Source organism: Triticum urartu, chromosome 3 (genome assembly GCF_003073215.2).
Source record: "Triticum urartu cultivar G1812 chromosome 3, Tu2.1, whole genome shotgun sequence".
Taxonomy (NCBI): Eukaryota; Viridiplantae; Streptophyta; class Magnoliopsida; order Poales; family Poaceae; genus Triticum; species Triticum urartu.
In genome coordinates this window covers 10,460,172-10,478,645 of record NC_053024.1, presented here as the reverse complement: position 1 = coordinate 10,478,645, position 18,474 = coordinate 10,460,172, and the positions used below count along the sequence as shown (strand labels likewise).

General features: G+C 46.3%; 2 protein-coding genes across 2 annotated transcripts; one reads left to right on the top strand and one right to left on the bottom strand.

The window, feature by feature from the left end:
- The first annotated feature begins 4,549 nt into the window (after positions 1-4,549).
- Positions 4,550-5,988, top strand: LOC125547617 (E3 ubiquitin-protein ligase SINA-like 3). Its single transcript, XM_048711436.1, has 2 exons — positions 4,550-4,930; positions 5,023-5,988. The coding sequence occupies exons 1-2, from the start codon at positions 4,667-4,669 to the stop codon at positions 5,749-5,751; spliced, it is 993 nt and encodes a 330-aa protein (XP_048567393.1). The 5' UTR covers positions 4,550-4,666; the 3' UTR covers positions 5,752-5,988.
- A 7,432-nt stretch (positions 5,989-13,420) lies between these two features.
- On the bottom strand, positions 13,421-18,013 carry LOC125546473. Its single transcript, XM_048710728.1, has 4 exons — positions 17,839-18,013; positions 17,628-17,747; positions 14,552-15,133; positions 13,421-14,391 (listed from the first exon to the last, which is right to left on the bottom strand). Exons 2-4 carry the CDS (start codon positions 17,647-17,649, stop codon positions 13,421-13,423), a joined length of 1,575 nt encoding a protein of 524 aa, XP_048566685.1. The 5' UTR covers positions 17,650-17,747; positions 17,839-18,013.
- Positions 18,014-18,474: the final 461 nt, after the last annotated feature.

Genomic DNA, 18,474 nt, shown 5'->3' with positions numbered 1-18,474 from the left:
TACTCGCTTACAAGCATGTAATCAACATTTTTGTTGTCGGGAGTCTCCGAAATCCAGTACCTTATTCCAGGGGTCTTTCAGAGGCTTGTGGTCATATTGTTGTTTTTTGTTGGTGGCAGGTAGCTAGCCTATATGCCGTATGTGCCGATCGATGACAGTGGGAATGGTGGGATGTGTGGTGATCTGGGTGAGAAGTTGTGACGCGTCTGCGTTGCTCCTTTGTACTATCTGGTTACGCGTGTCCCTTGTGGTGACACATGTATCCTTTTCTTTTTATGGGCTCTCACGTGTTTGTTGGTGTTGTCATCCAGTGATGGAGCCAAAAGCACTCCACTGTTAATCAATGAAGCAGGCACATGTGCAAAAAAGAACAAAACTTGCGCTTACAATTATGTTCCTCAATGTTTCTAGAACAACATGGACCTGCAATCGTCAACCTTTTATCGCACGTTTGTAGGTACTTGAAAGAGAAGACAACATGAATACATGGACAAACTAGCAATAATGAAATTGATTAAGAACACGGCTTATATATATACCATATATAAGTTTGGGAATGGAAACCACAGTGGTGACCCACAATTTGGCTCGTATATCATGAAGAGCATTGGCAAGGTACTCAATTTGGCTCGTTTATCATGAAGAGCACTGGCAATGTACTCCACTAGTCCACTCAATGGTCCGTCTGACCCTGGAAGTACTTGGCCGCATCGCCAGCGCTCGTCGCCAAATCCATATACACATCCTCCGAGCTCCACAGCCAATCCAGGGGGCATACCATGGATCTCCGAACTTCCTCCGCAACATAAAGGATTTCCCAGCTACAATATCCTCGGCTTCCCGCAGCTCCTCCTTCTTTGCCCTCATAGCAGAGCGGAGGTCCTTTCTTGTCGTAGCAGCCTTCTCAGGGTCCGATGCCTTCGCCTGGTTTTCCTTTTCAAGAACCCGGCAACGGTCGGCGGCGGCTTTTAATTCTATGGCCATCTTGGCCATCTTGTCTCGGCTCTCGCCATGTGCGGCCTTCTCGGCTTGCAACTCTTCGGCCGCCTTTAAAGCAGCCGCATTACCCAACCTCGCTTGTTCCTTGGCTCGGGCAAGTTCTGCCCGCAAGGCTTCAACATTGGCAGCCCCATCTGCAGTCACAACATATTAAAGATACTGGCATCATGCTACTCTTCCTATGTGACGTTCACCAGATAATGACACTTACCCCGTGCCTCGTCAAGCCTTTTGTTAACAAGCTCGATGTCGGCGTCTGTCGCATCCAACTGCCGTTCTAAATGGGCAAAGTTGCTAGTCCGGCTAGCCACCAGAGCTTCCGTCACCTGCACATCGAGAAAGTATGGTTATTACCTGGGAATATGATCCTCTGTTTGTCGTCGTTTCCGACGACAACCAGAGTCTTAGGGGCTACTATCTACACAGGGCACACCTACTATGTGCAGGACTATCATACATTATTTTACGTACCTCAAACCCTGTTAGTAGACTCGTAAAAGCTTTATGCAATCCGCTTTCGGCGGACGAGATTCTCTCCATCACCGTATTCATCAGCACACGGTGTTCATCTAAGATGGCCGCTCGCCCCACCAACTCCCTCAGAAATCCGACCGCACACTAGACGGTGCCGGACTCGTTTGTCTGCTCTCTTCGGGAGCCGGACACTGGGAACTTCGGGGGTCGACAGGATTATCTTCTGGCCTCGCCGAACTCGGAGAGGCCCTCCGCGACGACACTTCAGGGTCGCCCGCTTCCGGAGCGGAGGAGTCCGGAGGGGGCGTTTCGCTCTCTATCATCTCTGGAAGAAGATCCCCCGAAGACGAGCTCATTTGAGAGGGGCTAAGGCCCGAACTGCAAAGATACATGCAGCGGTTATCTTCTCAGAAGAAAAGACGACATATCTGTACTATTAAGGTATTTTGGGTCACTTACGACTCATGGGAGAATTGATCCCCTCGCGGACTTTGTGCGGCAACGGCGCCCCCGAGGTAGGACCCTCTGTGGGAGACTTCTTCCCTCGTTTGGAAGTTTCGGCTTCCGAATCCCCGGGCGCAGTTCTTTTCCTCTTCTGGTCGTCTTCCTTCATGGAGACGCTCGCTCCCTCGGCTAGAATGGGCAGCGTTGAGGGCCTGCGTCCGCCCGCATTACCATCCATAGTATTTTCCTTTAAAGGCTCCGGGCAGGGTGCGGTCTGGAGCATCTTCTCCAATACCGGATTTTCCAAACCCTCGGGGAGGGGGGCCGAACACCGAATCAACTTCGCCTTTGTTAGCCAGTCCTGGTCAAAAAGCGAACTCTTAGAAATAGCTTCGTAACAAAGGAGAGATAGTACGTTCGGCCGGAAGATGCCTTACCTGTTCGGCGGCGCGGTTGCTACTCAAGCCCGCGTCCTCGGTGATTTCCGGACACTCCACTTGAGGTTCGAAGAACGACTTGTACATCTCCTCGAGCGTCAGGCCGAGGAAATTTTGAATGGCCCGCGGTCCCTCGGGATTAAACTCCCACAAGCGAAGAGGCCGGCGTTTGCAAGGCTGGACTTGGCGAACCAGCATAACTTGTGCTACCGCAACCAAACTGAAATCTCCATTAAAGAGATCTTGAATGCGGCTCTGCAGTATAGGCACGTCCTTGGCCGGACCCCAGCTCAATCCTCTGCTAATCCATGACATCAGTTGTGGTGGAGGGCCCGGGCGGAAGACAGGGGCGGCCGCCCACTTGGCACTTCTAGGAGCCATGATGTAGAACCACTCCTGTTGCCACAATTCAGACACCTCTGGAATGGAACCTTTGGGCCATGCAGCTCCCGTCATCTTGCGTATTGAGGCACCTCCACACTCCGCATGTTACCCCTCGATCATCTTCGATTTTACTTCAAAAGTCTTGAGCCATAGGCCAAAGTGAGGGGTAACCCGGAGGAAGGCCTCGCACACAACAATAAATGTCGTGATATGAAGAAAGGAGTCTGGAGCTAGATCATGGAAATCTAGCCTATAGTAAAACATCAAGCCCCTGACAAAAGGATCCAATGCAAGGCCTGGACCTCGGAGGAAGTGGGAGACGAACACGACGCTCTCGTTGGGTTCGGGGGAAGGGACGGCCTGCCCCCGGGGAGGCAGCCGATGCAGAATCTCGGCGGTCAGATATCTGGCCTCCCTCAACTTTTTGACGTCTTCTTCCGTGACGGAAGAAGGCACCCATCAGCCTTGAAGGCTAGATCCGGACATGACTGAAGGTTCGAAGCACCTAACCTGAACTTTGGGCGTTTGAGCTTGAGGTGGGGGAAGGATTCGATTGAGCACGGGAGGGGAAAATAAAAGGCCTCGTCCCTTTATAAAGAGGGTGGATATCGAGCGTCCTCCCCGTGTCCGTTTGGACTTGCCTATGATCTAGGAGTCCTAGAAGCGGTTGGGTTACCCACGCCCGTATTGATGAGAATCCCGGAATAAGGGGACACGATCTCTGCTTTAACAAGACGTGCCAAGGAAACCGCCTCGCATAACACGCTAAGATGGGACAGTAAAAGGGTTCGAATAAAAGCTTGGCCGTGGTGTGATGTCACACTACGGAATACGTCGGCAGATTAGATTTGTGTAAACATTATTCTCTCTATGGCAATATGTGGAAACTTATTTTGCAGAGCCGGACACTATCTTTGTGTTCAAAATCTTCTAGAAGTACTTGGAGGAGGAACCCGCCTTGCAATGCCGAAGACAATTTGCGAGCCGGACTCGTCGTCATTGAAGCCTGGTTCAGGGGCTACTGAGGGAGTCCTGGATTAGGGGGTGTTCGGATAGCCGAACTATACCTTCAGCCGGACTCCTGGACTATGAAGATACAAGATTGAAGACTCCGTCCCGTGTCCGGAAGGGACTTTCCTTGGCGTGGAAGGCAAGCTTGGCGATACGGATGTTCAGATCTCCTACCATTGTAACCGACTCTATGTAACCCTAACCCTATCCGGTGTCTATATAAACCGGAGGGTTTTAGTCCGTAGGACAACATACACATCAACAATCATACCATAGGCTAGCTTCTAGGGTTTAGCCTCTCTGATCTCGTGGTAGATCTACTCTTGTACTACCCATATCATCAATATTAATCAAGCAGGACGTAGGGTTTTACCTCCATCGAGAGGGCCCGAACCTGGGTAAAACTTCGTGTCCCTCGCCTCCTGTTACCATCCGGCCTAGACGCACAGTTCGGGACCCCCTACCCGAGATCCGCCGGTTTTGACACCGACAGCGGGCACGGCAACAGTGCCACGCCGCACAAAGATCTCCTCAGTACGGCGTACTGTGACCATGCTTGCCCTTGGAAAGGGGTGGGTTTTTTTAATAATGAAATTGATTAAGAACACGGCTTATATCTATACCATATACTCGTTTGGGAATGGAAACCACAGTGGTGACCCACAATTTGGCTCGTATATCATGAAGAGCATTGGCAAGGTACTCGATTTGGCTCGTTTATCATGAAGAGCATTGGCAAGGTACTGGTACTCCACTAGGTTAATGCTATCCAGGACCGGTCAATGAGGAAGGAAGGAAAGCATTTTTAGTCTACTTGGAACAGTGTGGAACTTTTGTTCTTGGACCTCTCCACTTCTCTCTCTCTCTCCCATCTCCTGCTAGAAAGGTTTTCTTTCCCCAAAGTCCAGCCAGCCAGGATGCAGGGCGCCGCCGCCGAGGGGAGGAGCAGGGCTTCGCCGGACCAGGCCGACGAGGAGAGCGCCAAGAAGCCGCGCCTGGACCTGCCCGACGCCCGCGTGAAGCAAGAGCTCGTCGCCGGAGGAGGGGAAGGGAGCCCCGTCGTCGCGGCGGCGGCGGCGGCGGCGCCGTACAGCCCGAGAGAGGAGCTCGCCGTGAGGATCGACAAGCGCCTGCTCCACTGCCACCTCTGCACCCTCCCCTTCAAGCCCCCCGTCTTCCAGGTTCCGCTCTTTCTTTCCTCGATTGGCGCTGGTGAAAGCTCGATTCTTTCCTTCCTCAAGATTCGATTTGTGCTCCTCTCCTGCTGCTGCAGTGCAAAGCCGGGCACCTGGCCTGCGGCGGCTGCGTCGCCCAGCTGCCCTGCGGCCAGTGCAAGGTGTGCGTCGACGGGGGCGGCTTCTTCGACCCCTGCCCCGCGCTCGACGCCGTCGTCTCCTCCACCAGGATCGAGTGCCCCAACCCCGGCTGCACGAGGTACGTCACCTACCACGAGGTCGCCGACCACCAGACCGCGTGCCCGCACGCGCCCTGCCGCTGCACCGAGCCCGGCTGCGGCTACGTCGGCGCGCCGCAGGCGCTCGCCGGCCACCTCCACACCGTCCACTCGGTGCCGGTGCGCGCCCTGCAGTACGGCAAGGCCAGCCAGCTCCGGCTCCCGGTCTCAACGCCGCGGCTCGTGCTCCTCGGCGACGACGACAACCGCGTGTTCCTCCTCACCGTGGGCGCGCTCGGCGCCGGCGTGACCGCCGTGTCCGTGGTGTGCGCCAGGGCCAGCGCGGCGACGCGGCCCCGGTTCGCGTGCAAGATGTGGGTCAACCTCGAGGCGGCGAACTGCGGCAAGGAGGACATGGTGCTGGTGGACATGCACATGAGGAGCAGCTCGTCGCCCGGCGCCGTGGTCGCCGCGGGCGAGCCCACGTTCCTGATGGTGCCGCCAATGTACCTGGTGCCAGCAGCAGCAGGGGATGGGGCTGCGTCCATGGAAGTGCCTCTGCACATCCGCATCGACAAGCTCTCCCCTTGGTCCGACGCATTGGTGTGATTAGCTCCAGCACTCAAGGCAGTTCGTGGTTGCTTAGTATTTTGGTGTTCCAGCTTAAACTAAGTATTTGGGTCATGTTATAATTAGGGGATGCAGTTCATCTTTGATGGTAGTCCTAAATCATTGTAGGGTACTTACCTAAATCGGAGGATATTAAGCTTGGTGCTAATCGGAGGATATCTTCTTCCGGTGTTATGTCATTCCAACTTGCAAGCATTTCATTTGCATCTGTTGCAATCTATCTATCTCAAGTCAAGAGCAGAGCTCAATCTCATGTCAAGAAATGTTATCCATGACACCAAAGCGACGCTTAATGCGGGTTTACTGGAGCATAGCAAGGAAGAAAGGAGGCCTTCTGTCAAACAATCTCCCTTCTTCTTTTTTTGCGGGACTGTCAACTCTTCTCTATGTATGAATTTGAATATTCAACATGCATGATACCTAGCCAATGTTGATGAAGCTTCTCTCAGAGTCTTCCTAAGGAATGGATCAAGCAACCATTCCATATTTGTTCAAGCGTCTGCTATGAAAGTTTGTTCAGTTTTGCAGGCACAAGCAAATCAATGGGACTTCTTCTAGTTCTAGCGGCTGCAGTCGTCAATGCTTTGAACTGGAACACTGTTTCTTTTTTCCTCTGATTGCAGGACCTCGGTACAAGTTCCGGAGGCCAAGGATTTGATTTGGCATCCTGGACATTGGAGCATACGACATGCTTTGTTGATTTCTTTGATCTTGTCTTCACTCTTCATTCTTACATGATTGAGCACATTGCAAGGAGCAAAAGTCTTATGGCTCATAATCTTGCTAAGAAAGCCTCCTCTAGCTCTACTTTTCTTTGCAGCAAAGGTTCTAGATGTAATTCCAAAAGGTCTTTTCAAGCCATCTCCTTCCTAAGGGGGAAACTTATGTATGTACACTCCTTAGATTGCTAATAATAAAGTGTTAAGCCCTCTCTGAGGGCTGGAGTTTGCCCCCAAAAAAACTAGTAACTTTTACTACACATGGCCACAATTCTTCTTTTATATGAATGCGCTTTGTTGGCAAAAAAAACCATTTTCTAACAAAACAATCTTTCTATATTAAAATAAAAGCAAGTCATCGACACTATAAGAGTAAACATCTGCTGGGCATATGTTTACTCTAACAAACTATTGGTATTGACTGATGGGCATGGCATGCGTTTGTATAACTCCCAAAATTTTAGATCCGACTCACTGATTTTTGATTTATTTTTTGGTTTTATTGATAGCAGAAGACTACGTCAGCTAGTGGAGCATGAAAACGCTTGCTTTTTTTAGCTGCCCCTTTTGATTTTCCGCCCGATGCATGTCGGCATATTTAAAAGCGGGGTACCCCGAGCGTAATTACAAATGGACCAGCCCAAAAAGCCACGTCGGTAAGGCTTTTTACTTCAGAAACGGAAAAAATTTGGACGTCATAAAAATATGTAAAATTTTGAAAATTCAAAAGTTATTTTGGATTTTGAGTTTCAAAGGTCAACATTTTTTTATTGATTTTAAAACGAATTTAAATTTTAGTTTGAATTTGGCTTGAAATTTCAGGGTTGCAAGTATTTCAGACTCCACTGAAATATGCGAGATTTTGTTGAAAATTTGAATCCTCGGTGCGAGAAGAAACTACACTGGAATTCCTCTTCACAATTAATACTACAACATCCCAGAAGGAGCTAATTACGTGGCGGCATGCGGACCTTTGTGTAGGTTTACTGTCAATTTAAAATACCCTGGTTAAACTTGATCTACCAAAACGTCAGCAGTGACGTTTTGGGACGGTGCTAGGTGTCACGAACACGGGCCTCCTCAACACACCTGCCTCGCGTGTAGACAACTTTCACAGAGGCCGTGTGAGGTCACGTTTTCGTCCACACATTTAATGTGAGTGCAGGCTATGGCGCATAGCCTACCGCTATCGGGGGTGACAAGTGTCGAGAAGTCCGCCTCGGTCATCAAAGACGACTTCCCCACACAACCGACACTCTCGGTCAAGGCTATCAACTCCACATGCTCCCGCATGGACTTCCCGAAGTTGCTCTTTCATGGGGACATCAAGCAACATATATCTTTTTATATTACAGAGTGTGATTTAAAAAAAATCAATTTGTTTCACGCAAGCGTTTGATTGCTAATATATATATATATATATAGTTACTATTCATCACCCAGGGTGCATAATAAATTATTCTTCACCTGAGGTAATCTTACGATTATTTCATAATTAAATTATGTTTCAAATTCAAATAGTTATTTTCATATTGATTCATTACGTAAAATTTGGCATAAGAAAATAAAAATATAGGTCATAAGACTAGAAAATTTGCAATTTATGTGTATTTTACACTATGTTTTTACGTTTGTAATTTTACATAACATAAAATATTTTTTATGACGATTATATATTTTCTTACGGTCTCTTTTTACGTCAGAAATAAGACAGAACTTACGCAACGTAAAATTACGGTGCATTGATGGTAAAATAGAGGGGGTGAAGAATAACTATTCCTCACCCAGGGTGACGAATAGTCAATCCCTATATGTCTTTGTTTTTCTCATGGCTTTTCAGTACTATTATTGATGCAAATGGTATGATGCGTCAAACTTGATGAAAACGGACCTCACTAAATGTCCGGAGACACATGCAGCGGCTTGTTCGGACGCATTCTATCTCAAGTCAAGAGTAGAGCTCAATCTCATGTAAGAAATGCATGCATTTTGTGTATACCATTGCTATCTGATGGAACCTTTTTTCCCCTGCACAGTAAAATGCTCTGTTCAGCTAGTAACTTCTACTACCACACGTGATCATAATTCTTTTTATTATATGAATGACCTTTGTGAGCAAAAAATATCATTTCCTGGCAAAGTAATCTTTCTATATTAAAATAGAAACAAGTCGTCGACACCAAAACAATCTACTTACAAACTCAATGGCAGCGGAGAGTTACCCTGCCAAAATATTGGAGTTGACTGATAGGCATGGCACGCATTTGGGTAACTCCCAAAAAATTTAGGGCTCTAGCCCAGTGGTAAGGACACATTGGTGTTCCTTTGAGAACCGGGGTTCGACTCCCATCGAAAGCAAATTTTCACGATCTCATATGGATGGGTTCCTTCTATAAAAAAATTGGATCCAAACCAGTTGTTTCTTTTGTTCCATTCATAACAGAAGTATGTCAGCTAGCGTAGAGTGAAAACCCTTGCTTTTTCGGTTGCTCCTGCTGATTTTGCGCCCATGAGCGTGATTCACGTGGCCACGACATCCCTTTTTTGTAAATTTACCCATGTTTTGATATAACGGGTGCACACACAATCCAGAAGGGCCCGTAAATGCCCACATCACCTATGACGCCCCATCAGGCCATAGGGATCGCCATCATGTCGTAGTTACCGCCCCAGACGACGACCTCCGCCCGGTGCCGCTCCTCCAAGAAGAAGAGCATGGCACACTTTGACAATGGGGCCCACCATCATCTTGGAGATTGGACCCCGCAGCCGCATTGCGAGCATGATGGGGCACGAGAAGTGCCGGGCCCGGGGAAGAAACCCTTGGCCTTTGCTTTCTCGAATGAACACAATCATAAATTTATTAAAATAGAAAACAAGTCAATGAGACTAATGGCAGCCGGAAGTTACCTTACCAAATTGTTGGCTTTAGCGATGGGTGAGGCATGCATTTGGATAACTCTTATGCCGCATGTAGTGGCCCGTAGTATCCAAGATGAATTCCAACTGTGGATTAGAGCCAAGATAGGTGGACTAGCGAGAGATGTAACGTAGCAAAGCTATAGATTGGTCCTGTGGACTGCGCTCTTTGCGCTGTGTAATCATCTTGTAAATGTTCTATCTTCTCTCTTAAATGAAAAAGCGCGCAATGCTCTTCGGTAACTACGGGGTACCCCGAGCGTAACTACGGATGGACCAGCCCAAAAGGCCATGTCGGTAAGGTTTTTTATTCCAGAAACGGAAAAAAATCGGACATCACCAAAATATGTAAAAAAAATCAGAAATTCGGGACTTATTTCGGATTTTGAGTTTCAAAATTCAAAAATTACTAATGATTTTTAACCTAATTTAAAATTTTAGTTTGAATTTGGCTCGAAATTTCAGGTTTGCAAGTATTCTGGACTGAACTGAAATACGCAAAATTTCGTTGAAATTTTAAACCGTCGGTACGAAAAGAAACTACACTGGAATTCCTCTTCACAATTAGTACTACAACATCCAGAAGAAGCTAGTGGAGAGTGAAAACGCTTGCTTTTTCAGTTGCCCATGCTGATTTTGCGCCCAACAAGTGTGATTCACGCGGTCACGACATCCTTCTTTTGTGAATTCGCCCACGTTTTGGTATGACGGGCGCACACACAATCCAGAAGGGCCCATAAATGCCCACATCACCTATGACGCCCCATCGGACCATAGGGAACGTCACCATGTCGTAGTCACCGCCCTAGACGACAACCTCCGCCCGGTGCCGCTCCTCCAAGAAGAAGAGCATGGCACACTCTGACAATGCGGCCCGCCTCCATCTGGAAGATTGGCCCTTGCAGCCGCATTGGGAGCATGACGGTACGAGAAAGGCCAAGTCCGGGAAGAAACCCTTGGCCTTTGCTTTCTTGAATGAACACAATCATAAATAAATTTATTAAAAACAGAAACAAGGCAACGAGACTAATGGCAGCCCGAAGTTACTTACCAAAATTTGGGCTTTACCCATGGACGGGGCATGCATTTGGATAACTGTCAAAATTTTGGATCCGAGCCAATTTTTTGTTGCCCCTCCCAATTTTGCGCACAGGGTGGAAGATTCGTGTGGCCGCGAGATCCTTTATCAACAAATTGGCGTCCCCCACGTTTTGGCATGGTGGATGCACGCACAATTCAGAGAGGCGATAAAATCCCGAAACCCCCTATGACACCCCATCGGCCATATGAATCACCACCATGCAAAAGTTATGACAAACCACCGCCGACCACCCCTCTGTCGTCAGCCACAGGCTCCGGACAAAGGTGCTGCTCCTCCGGGAAGACCACCCGCCACACTTTGACAGCCGGAGGGGGAAGCGGTGGCCGACAAAGCATTTTTCACGTGGCGGCGGCATAGGGTTGTGAAAAAACCCATGGCATTCGGACGTCGTTTGGCTTGGTGATTCTTCCCGACGAACGGCACCAAGTAGCGAGTAGGGTGTGTGCATCGCCTCGCCGGGCCGAGATTTCAATGGCCGTGTGATGCCGGAGATGGGAACGAGACAAGCACCAGCAGTTCACAGCACTCATTGCAGGGTCAGGTTTGAAACAGAAAGCTAGTACGTAAAATGCTTTGCAGGCCCAGTCCTTTACGTACGTGCAGCACAGCACTAGCCACCGATCCCATGGGGAAGGTGAGGGGTACTACTACTTTGAGTGGTCAGTTCCCAGAGCAGTACTACTAGCACGCAGCTTTACCCACTCCGAGTAGACTGCTGTCTGTGTGGCGTGTGAGACAAGGGAAAAGATTGATCCAATCTCTTTAATTTATACTCGTACGTATGTATGACCCAGATTGTTCTTTTGTACTGTACTAGTATAGTCCAAATGCATCCATCTTACTAGTGCATGCTACTCCCACACCCTCAGGCCCTTTCAAAATTCAAATAAGATGGCATTTTGTTGCTCAACTGGAAAATATCGATCATGCTTGTACTCCATTACCATCAGCTTCTTTCTAACTAGTACTTCCATACATCTACCTAGTGCTATATTTTTCTGCCATGTGTTCTAGAAATTGAAATGTGTGTCTCGATAATAATAATAAGAAAAATTGAACTTCTAACTCGACCTTTTAAAAAAGGATAGCTACTCATAGCCTTTTCCCAAAAGGAATAATCATTCTTTTCTAAAAAAAACAGATTTTAGGCCTCATTTAGTATGAAGGATTTTCATAGAAAAAACATAGGAGCAAGGATTCCGTAGCAGAATTTTCTAGAGATGCATCCGGTTTGTAGGGTACATGTACATGAATTTTATAAAAATACTATTCATTTCTCATGTTTTCAGAGGAAACGACGCGTCCACTCAAAGCTCTTCTTTTTGCGTAGAAACAAGGCAAGAAATTTTTTTAGGATCCTACCAAATTTCCGTACTACTTTTAATTCCTACGTTTTGATTTCCTCCAAATTGAATGAGTCCTTAAAGGCTTAAACCAAAGGATATTAGATCGAGTAGTCAAATTCCCCACCCTATAAAAAGACTAGTCAAATTTGTAGGAGAAAATCCTGCATTTAACATCTTTTCTAACAGCGTGAAACATTTCCCCTTTTTTCTCAAATATCTCTGAGTTGTTCACTTGATCTTGTCAAGTTAAAGAAAAAGAAGTTGTTCACGCTCACTAACTATTGTCTCTTTCCATTTTTGTTACATGCAGGTGGTATGTCTACAATTTTCTCTCCATAGTTAGAGCATCTACAGCCGTATATGACAAATATGACCCCTTAAACGTCCGCGCATGCGTCCGGACGTGTCCGCGGGCAGTGACCGGACACTCTTTAAATTAACACAACTGCATCCGGACATCTCATACTAGATTCTCAAATCCATTTTTCTGCCATGTGTTCTAGAAACTGAAATGTCCGCATCGTCCGGTGCTTGCACGGCTACATCGTCATCTCCTCCTCGTCCTCCGACGGCTCCGACGTCGACCCACCTCCTGCTACGGACACCTACAACATCTTTTCTAACAGCGCAAAACATTTTCCCCTTGTTTTTCAAATATCTCTCGGTTGTTCACTTAACAAGAACAAGTTAAAGAAAATGAAGTTCTTCGCGCTCACTAACTATTGCCTGCTCTCTTTCCGTTTTCGTTACATGCAGCTGGCATGTCTACAATTTACTCTTCACAGTTAGCATCAAGTCTTGTGTGTGCTTGTTTTTTTCTCCTTCTGAGCAACCTGGACTTTGTAGTTCTAAACATGCTCCAAAAGTTAGCGTTCACGATTCAAATAAATCCTGGTGTGTTATATCTGTGTTTCTGAACCAACCATATCAACAACACCCCTGTCCTGTCCTGAATATCATCAGTTATACAGTTTTAGTGTTCTGAACTAGTATTTGAAAAATATGAGACGATTTCAGACAATATGTCTCTGCAATATTATTATGCTTACAGTTGCTCACAAATTATAAGAGTATATGCTCCGGCTCGAACTTCGAGCAAGTACCCTCGCCAAAAAGAAATTACTTCCAGTAAGTAGCACTAACCGACGTTGTTCAACATTCACAGTTGTAAATTCCCCTGTGAACACAACTAAATATAGTTCCAGCCTCCAAATAAAAAACAGAGTTTTTCACAAATTTCACACAGCAGTTGCTCACAATTTTCAACCTATTGCTGGTTGGTTACATGATTAGTGCACACTTGCATCTCAGCTTGCAGCCTGATGTTGTTTCTCAACTCCCAAGGAACAGCATTCTTCAAGTACTACTGATGTTGTTCAGCCTTCACAGCACATGGGGCAACGTGAGCTCCGGCCACACTACAAATGCAACAATGGTGGTTCAGTAAACATGCATGAGACAATCTAGAGAAACAACAGTTCGAAAGTTTCATGGGGATCATATTCAGTCAGACTACCTTAGTTCAGAGAGTCAGTAGACGGGCCTTCGCAGATTCTGCATTGTCAGGAGAGGCAATTAATTCTTCTAGTGTGCGGAACCTCTTGTGATTGGCTGCCGGTTCTTCCACGGGCCCCCTTGCGACGTTCATGCTTCAGTTGAAACCTAGGACTTGTCCTAGGAATGCCAGTATGGTAGTCCTTCCTAGCATGTTTCACCTTGCCCCTCACCAGCTCTGCATCAGCACCATCAGAGGTCAGAGCCTCAGCTGGCAGCTCTTCCACAGGCCCGTTACGACATTCACGCTTTGTTTCAAACCTAGGACTTGTCCGAGGAGTGCCGGTATGGTAGTTCTTCCTAGAATGTTTCACTTCCCCTCTCACCAGCTCAGCATCACCACCTTCAGAGGTCAGAACCTTGGCTGGCATTTCTTCCGCAGACCCGTTATGACATTCACGCTTCGGCTCAAACCTAGGACTTGTCCTAGGAGTGCCAGCAGGGTAGTTCTTCCTAGGATGTTTCAGCTTCCCTCTCACCAGCTCCGCGTCGCCAACTTCAGAGGTCCGTGCCTCGGCCGGCAGCTCTTCCACAGGCCCGTTATGATATTCATGCTTTGGTTCAAACCTAGGACTTGTCCGAGGAGTGCCGGTATGGTAGTTCTTCTTAGGACGTTTCACCTTCCCTCTCACCAACTCCGCATCGCCACCTTCAGAGGTCAGAGCCTCGGCTGGCAGCTCTTCCACAGACCCGTTATGACATTCACGCTTCGGTTCAAACCTAGGACTTGTCCCAGGAGTGCCGGTATGGTAATCCTTCCCAGGATGTTGCATCTTCTCTCTCACCAGCTCCGCGTCGCCACCTTCAGAGGTCAGTGCCTCGGCTGGCAGCTCTTCCAGAGGCCCGTTCCGACATTCAGGCTTCAGTTCAAACCTAGGACTTGTCCTAGGAGTACCGGTGTGGTAGTTCTTCCTGGGACGCTTCACCTTCCCTCTTACCATCTTTGCATCGCCACCTTCAAAGGTCGGAGCCTTCAGAACTGTAGAAGTCGGGCATGCAGAAGGTGAATGTTAATTTTTTTTTTCTGGGAAGGGTGCTGTTAACTTCAAATAATAATAATTTGTTGCAATGTTTGCATGATATGGACTGTTTGCAAGATAAACACACAACTGTACTGAGAAAGGGATAGAGGAATATACTGGGGAATGGCGCTGATGTGGGAGTGCGAGGACAGTTGTGCGATTCAGCCATATCAAGAGGTGCTTTTTCAGTAACCAAAGGCGACGCTGTAGCTTCCAAACCATTTCCAGAGTCAGCAGCTTCTTGACTTCCTTCAGTAGCTGCAACAAGCACAACCTTCACATCTTGGCTTCCTTCACTAGCAGCCTGCACATCTTGGCTTCCTTCACGAGCTGCAACAAGCACAACTTGCACATCTTGGCTTCCTTCACTAGCTACAAGAAGAGGTTCTTTTTCCGTAACCAAGGACGATGTGGTGGCTTCCAAAGCATGTCTGCAATCAGCAGACTCTTGTCTTCCTTCACTAGCGGCAGCAAACACAACCTGCAGATCTTGCCTTCCTTCACTAGCTGCAACAAACACAGCCTGCACATCTTGGATTCCTTCACCAGCTACGACATGCATAGTCTGCCTATCAAGCGACGCCGCCCGGTGCTGAGTTGCAATATGATCCTCCTGAACAGTCTCGTCATCGCTGCTGCTCAAGTCAATAATATCATGATCACTCAGATCTATGAAATCTATTACAGTCATTTTGTGGCCTGAAATAGTAAAATTGCGTGAGCAATGATTAATGAAGAATGGTGCAGGAATAAAAACAAGCTGAAGCTATATCCATCCATCAGACATTTCACCCCTAAGGGAAAAGAAACAAGTAGCAAGGATAATAAAAATAACCAAAGTCACCTACCCTTTTTAAGAATCGAGATATTTGAACATTTATGTAGCTATTATAACATGAATGGCTCTTTAACTTGGAGCACCGGCCATGAACTCTCTTTTTTAGTACATGTGGTAAAAAAACAATGAATGTACTATCGAAGACAAATGCAGTAAGATTATTTTCATATAACCCGTCATATATATTTTAATGTGCAAATTCAAATAACTCTGAATCCAGAGCTCTAGCGGTTGCTTTGATTCCTACATATCCATTTAGTATATCTTGATTGAAAATGAAGCTATCATTTCCTTCTGTATATTGCTAAATGAATAGATTTCACAAGAGGTCGAGAAGCTCGAGTAGTAGTAAGAATTAGAGTTCTTCCTCAATTATGGATTTTTTTCACATAGCTCGGGTCAATTAGCATCTCCATGTGTTGAGTTAAAAAGTAACGGCGACGTTGCTAAAGATCGAACAAAAATGGCTTTACCGGATCCAAGTGTGACCAAACTGTCGCTTTCTTGATCGTATCCACTAGAATGAGGCTATTTGTGAATCTTGAGACCTGAATTTGATATAACCTTTAGGATAGCAAGAGCTGGAGCTGGAGCTGTTGTAAATAGTACAAGCGCTTGAAGTTGTAATGAGTGTTAATTCAAAAAACTCATTGTAATGCAAAATAACAAGAAAAGAGAAAAAATAACATCGAATCCTACAGAAAAAGATCATTGGATGATATTAGCTAGGTTCACAGTTTTGAGACACAGGAAAGGATAATGTTTGCACAAGTCTTCATTAACAAGAATAATGGGTCGAAAATTTTCAAACAACATTTGTTTCACCAGCAATGAATAATGACAAGGCATGTAAGGCAAGACCAGACTACCTTCAGCTCAAATTTTATCCTTGCAATAACTTGAAGGCCAAGGTTCTTAGCTTTCACCCCATTGACTAGTGCAATTGCAGCAGCACCATCACTGTAGAGTGCTGGAAGATAAGAAAGGCACTGCAGTTACACTTTAATGTAACATCGCTTCGCGTAATTCATCTTAACCGTGCAAAAAAGAATAAAATTTGAGCTCTGAAATAATCTAGCTCTTCAGTACTCTCTTAAGATGACACAGAACAGACCGATGATTTATACTACTGAATATATACAACATTGTTTGGCTGAAGGTAGTCTGGTCATGTAAAAATAAATCTACAATGCTAGACGAACAGTATCATAAATCTGAATGAAATTGTTGAATTAAGAAATACTGAATAGAGGTACTTCAATCAGATAGCTCATACTGGAAAATTGCTGTTTAAACTATTTTGCAAGATTACCATCTAAGTAAATATCCATATAAAGATAGTAAAATAAGTAGCAAGGGTATGAAAATTGCAGACCTTGCAGTAGAAGAAGTGCCAGCAGTTACAGGCCCATTCTTCTTAAACGCTGGCCCAAGTTTCCTCAGTTTCACTGGATCAATCTGCACACGTAAATGACCAGAGAAACCATGAAAAAGCAGTATGGAAAAAAGGTATGCTGATGGTTATGTATTTGTAAGTCAAAACGAGACCATGTTGGTCTATCAATAAAAATGAAACCACGTGCAGATGACATTGAAGAAATTCAACACATTCCACAAATTTAGTAATCTGTAAGTTCAACACTAGTATAAGCTGACTACTGGATTTTCAACTAACCCCTGTTTAAGAATGGGGATACTAATATCATATCAACGAAACAACTATCTTTCCTTAATTAACTGCTATTTTCGCCTTTGCATTGAGAGCCTCTCCGACTTAAAGCACCGGCCATGATGAACTCTCTTCACTTAATACACGTGGTAACATATTAAACGGTGGAATTACTGTTAATGACAAATGCATTAACATTACTTTCATGCATCCAATCACAAACATCCCATGTATTTTAGCGTGCGAATTTGAAGAACCTCGATTGTAAAAATCTAGAATTTTCTGCAAGATTTGTTCACAGCAGTTCGTCAATCGAAGTTGAAGACGCGCCTGGTTGGCGGAGAAAACTTTGATGATTGCAATTTAGCTCATTTAGGAGAGCAGCAGGTTCGTTCGCCGCTAAACCTTAATTTTTTCTGTGCCCTCGGCCAAGTACTTTGGCTGAAAGGTGTGCTTAGCATAAACAAATCATACTCCTACAGTTAACTAGTACCACCACCAATGTCAGGAGATCTCTGTTTTACTGTTCAACATGCTACTAGTACGGAGTACTAGTTTAAGCTGACTTGGGTGGGAATGGGATCAGTGAGCTCTCGAACGCTACGAGGAAAGATTTCGCAAATCGCAAAGAGGCCATCTGAAAAGAAGAAATCTGGAAGAGAAAGGCGCAGGCGGAGGCAGCAGACCTTGGTTCCTCTGCTTCCCCATCTCACCCCACCTCCAGGCTACTTCCTTGCTCGCTTCGCCCCCCTCCCCTCCGCTTGGCCTCCAACAAAACGGCCGGGAATCAAAGCGCGATCGGTGCTCTGCAAGGAAACCAGCAGAGATCGTTGAGCGGCGGCGAGCAAGAACCGGCTTAAAATCAGCTCCAAGAAAAGAAAGACGGGGGTTCCTCACCCGCGGGACGGATCGAGCGGAGGCCTTCGCTCCGCGCCCACGGCAGCGCGGTCCACCGGAGGAGGAGGAAGGGGATGCCGGACGGCGAGCTGATCTGGTGGGGTGGGGGATGCTCTCCGAGGGAGCCACGGGAGGATGATCACGTGGGGGTTCCTGCGCCGTGGGACCCACCGAGATCAGTGGGCAGGCCCAACAAAAAGAACATGGGAATATCTTTTTGACAATTAATATTTGTTGACCACAGTAAGTTTAGTTCATAAGCATGATAAATCGACTCTCAGTTTATTTTTTGTCAAAAAAATTGCCGTGCTTGCTAACTAAGCTTGTCATCCTCGCGTCAACTAAAATCACCATATAAACGTTCAATCTACCATGGTCAAATCCCGAACGTTCATAATTTATCAATCCCGAACGTTCATAATCTACCATGGTAAGCAAGTGATGATCTTTAAGAATTAGACTTGCATGGACAGATATGTTGTAACTCCAAATTTTACCGGACCTTGAAGTTTTTTCATAGTTCATTGAATTTCCATGAAGTTCCTACACACATAAGGGAAAACAAGAAATTGTGATTGTCTTATAATTATTAGTAGGTTAGTCCAAATAAATATCAAAGTTTACATAAAAAATAAG

Coding starts and splice junctions, on each gene's coding strand:
- LOC125547617 (XM_048711436.1), top strand. CDS start 4,667: ATGCAGGGCGCCGCCGCCGAGGGGAGGAGCAGGGCTTCGCCGGACCAG. Junction 4,931..5,022: donor TCAAGCCCCCCGTCTTCCAG/GTTCCGCTCTTT, acceptor CTGCTGCTGCAG/TGCAAAGCCGGGCACCTGGC.
- LOC125546473 (XM_048710728.1), bottom strand. CDS start 17,649: ATGGGGAAGCAGAGGAACCAAG. Junction 15,134..17,627: donor GGGGAAGCAGAGGAACCAAG/GTCTGCTGCCTC, acceptor TTACTATTTCAG/GCCACAAAATGACTGTAATA. Junction 14,392..14,551: donor CACATCAGCGCCATTCCCCA/GTATATTCCTCT, acceptor CGACTTCTACAG/TTCTGAAGGCTCCGACCTTT.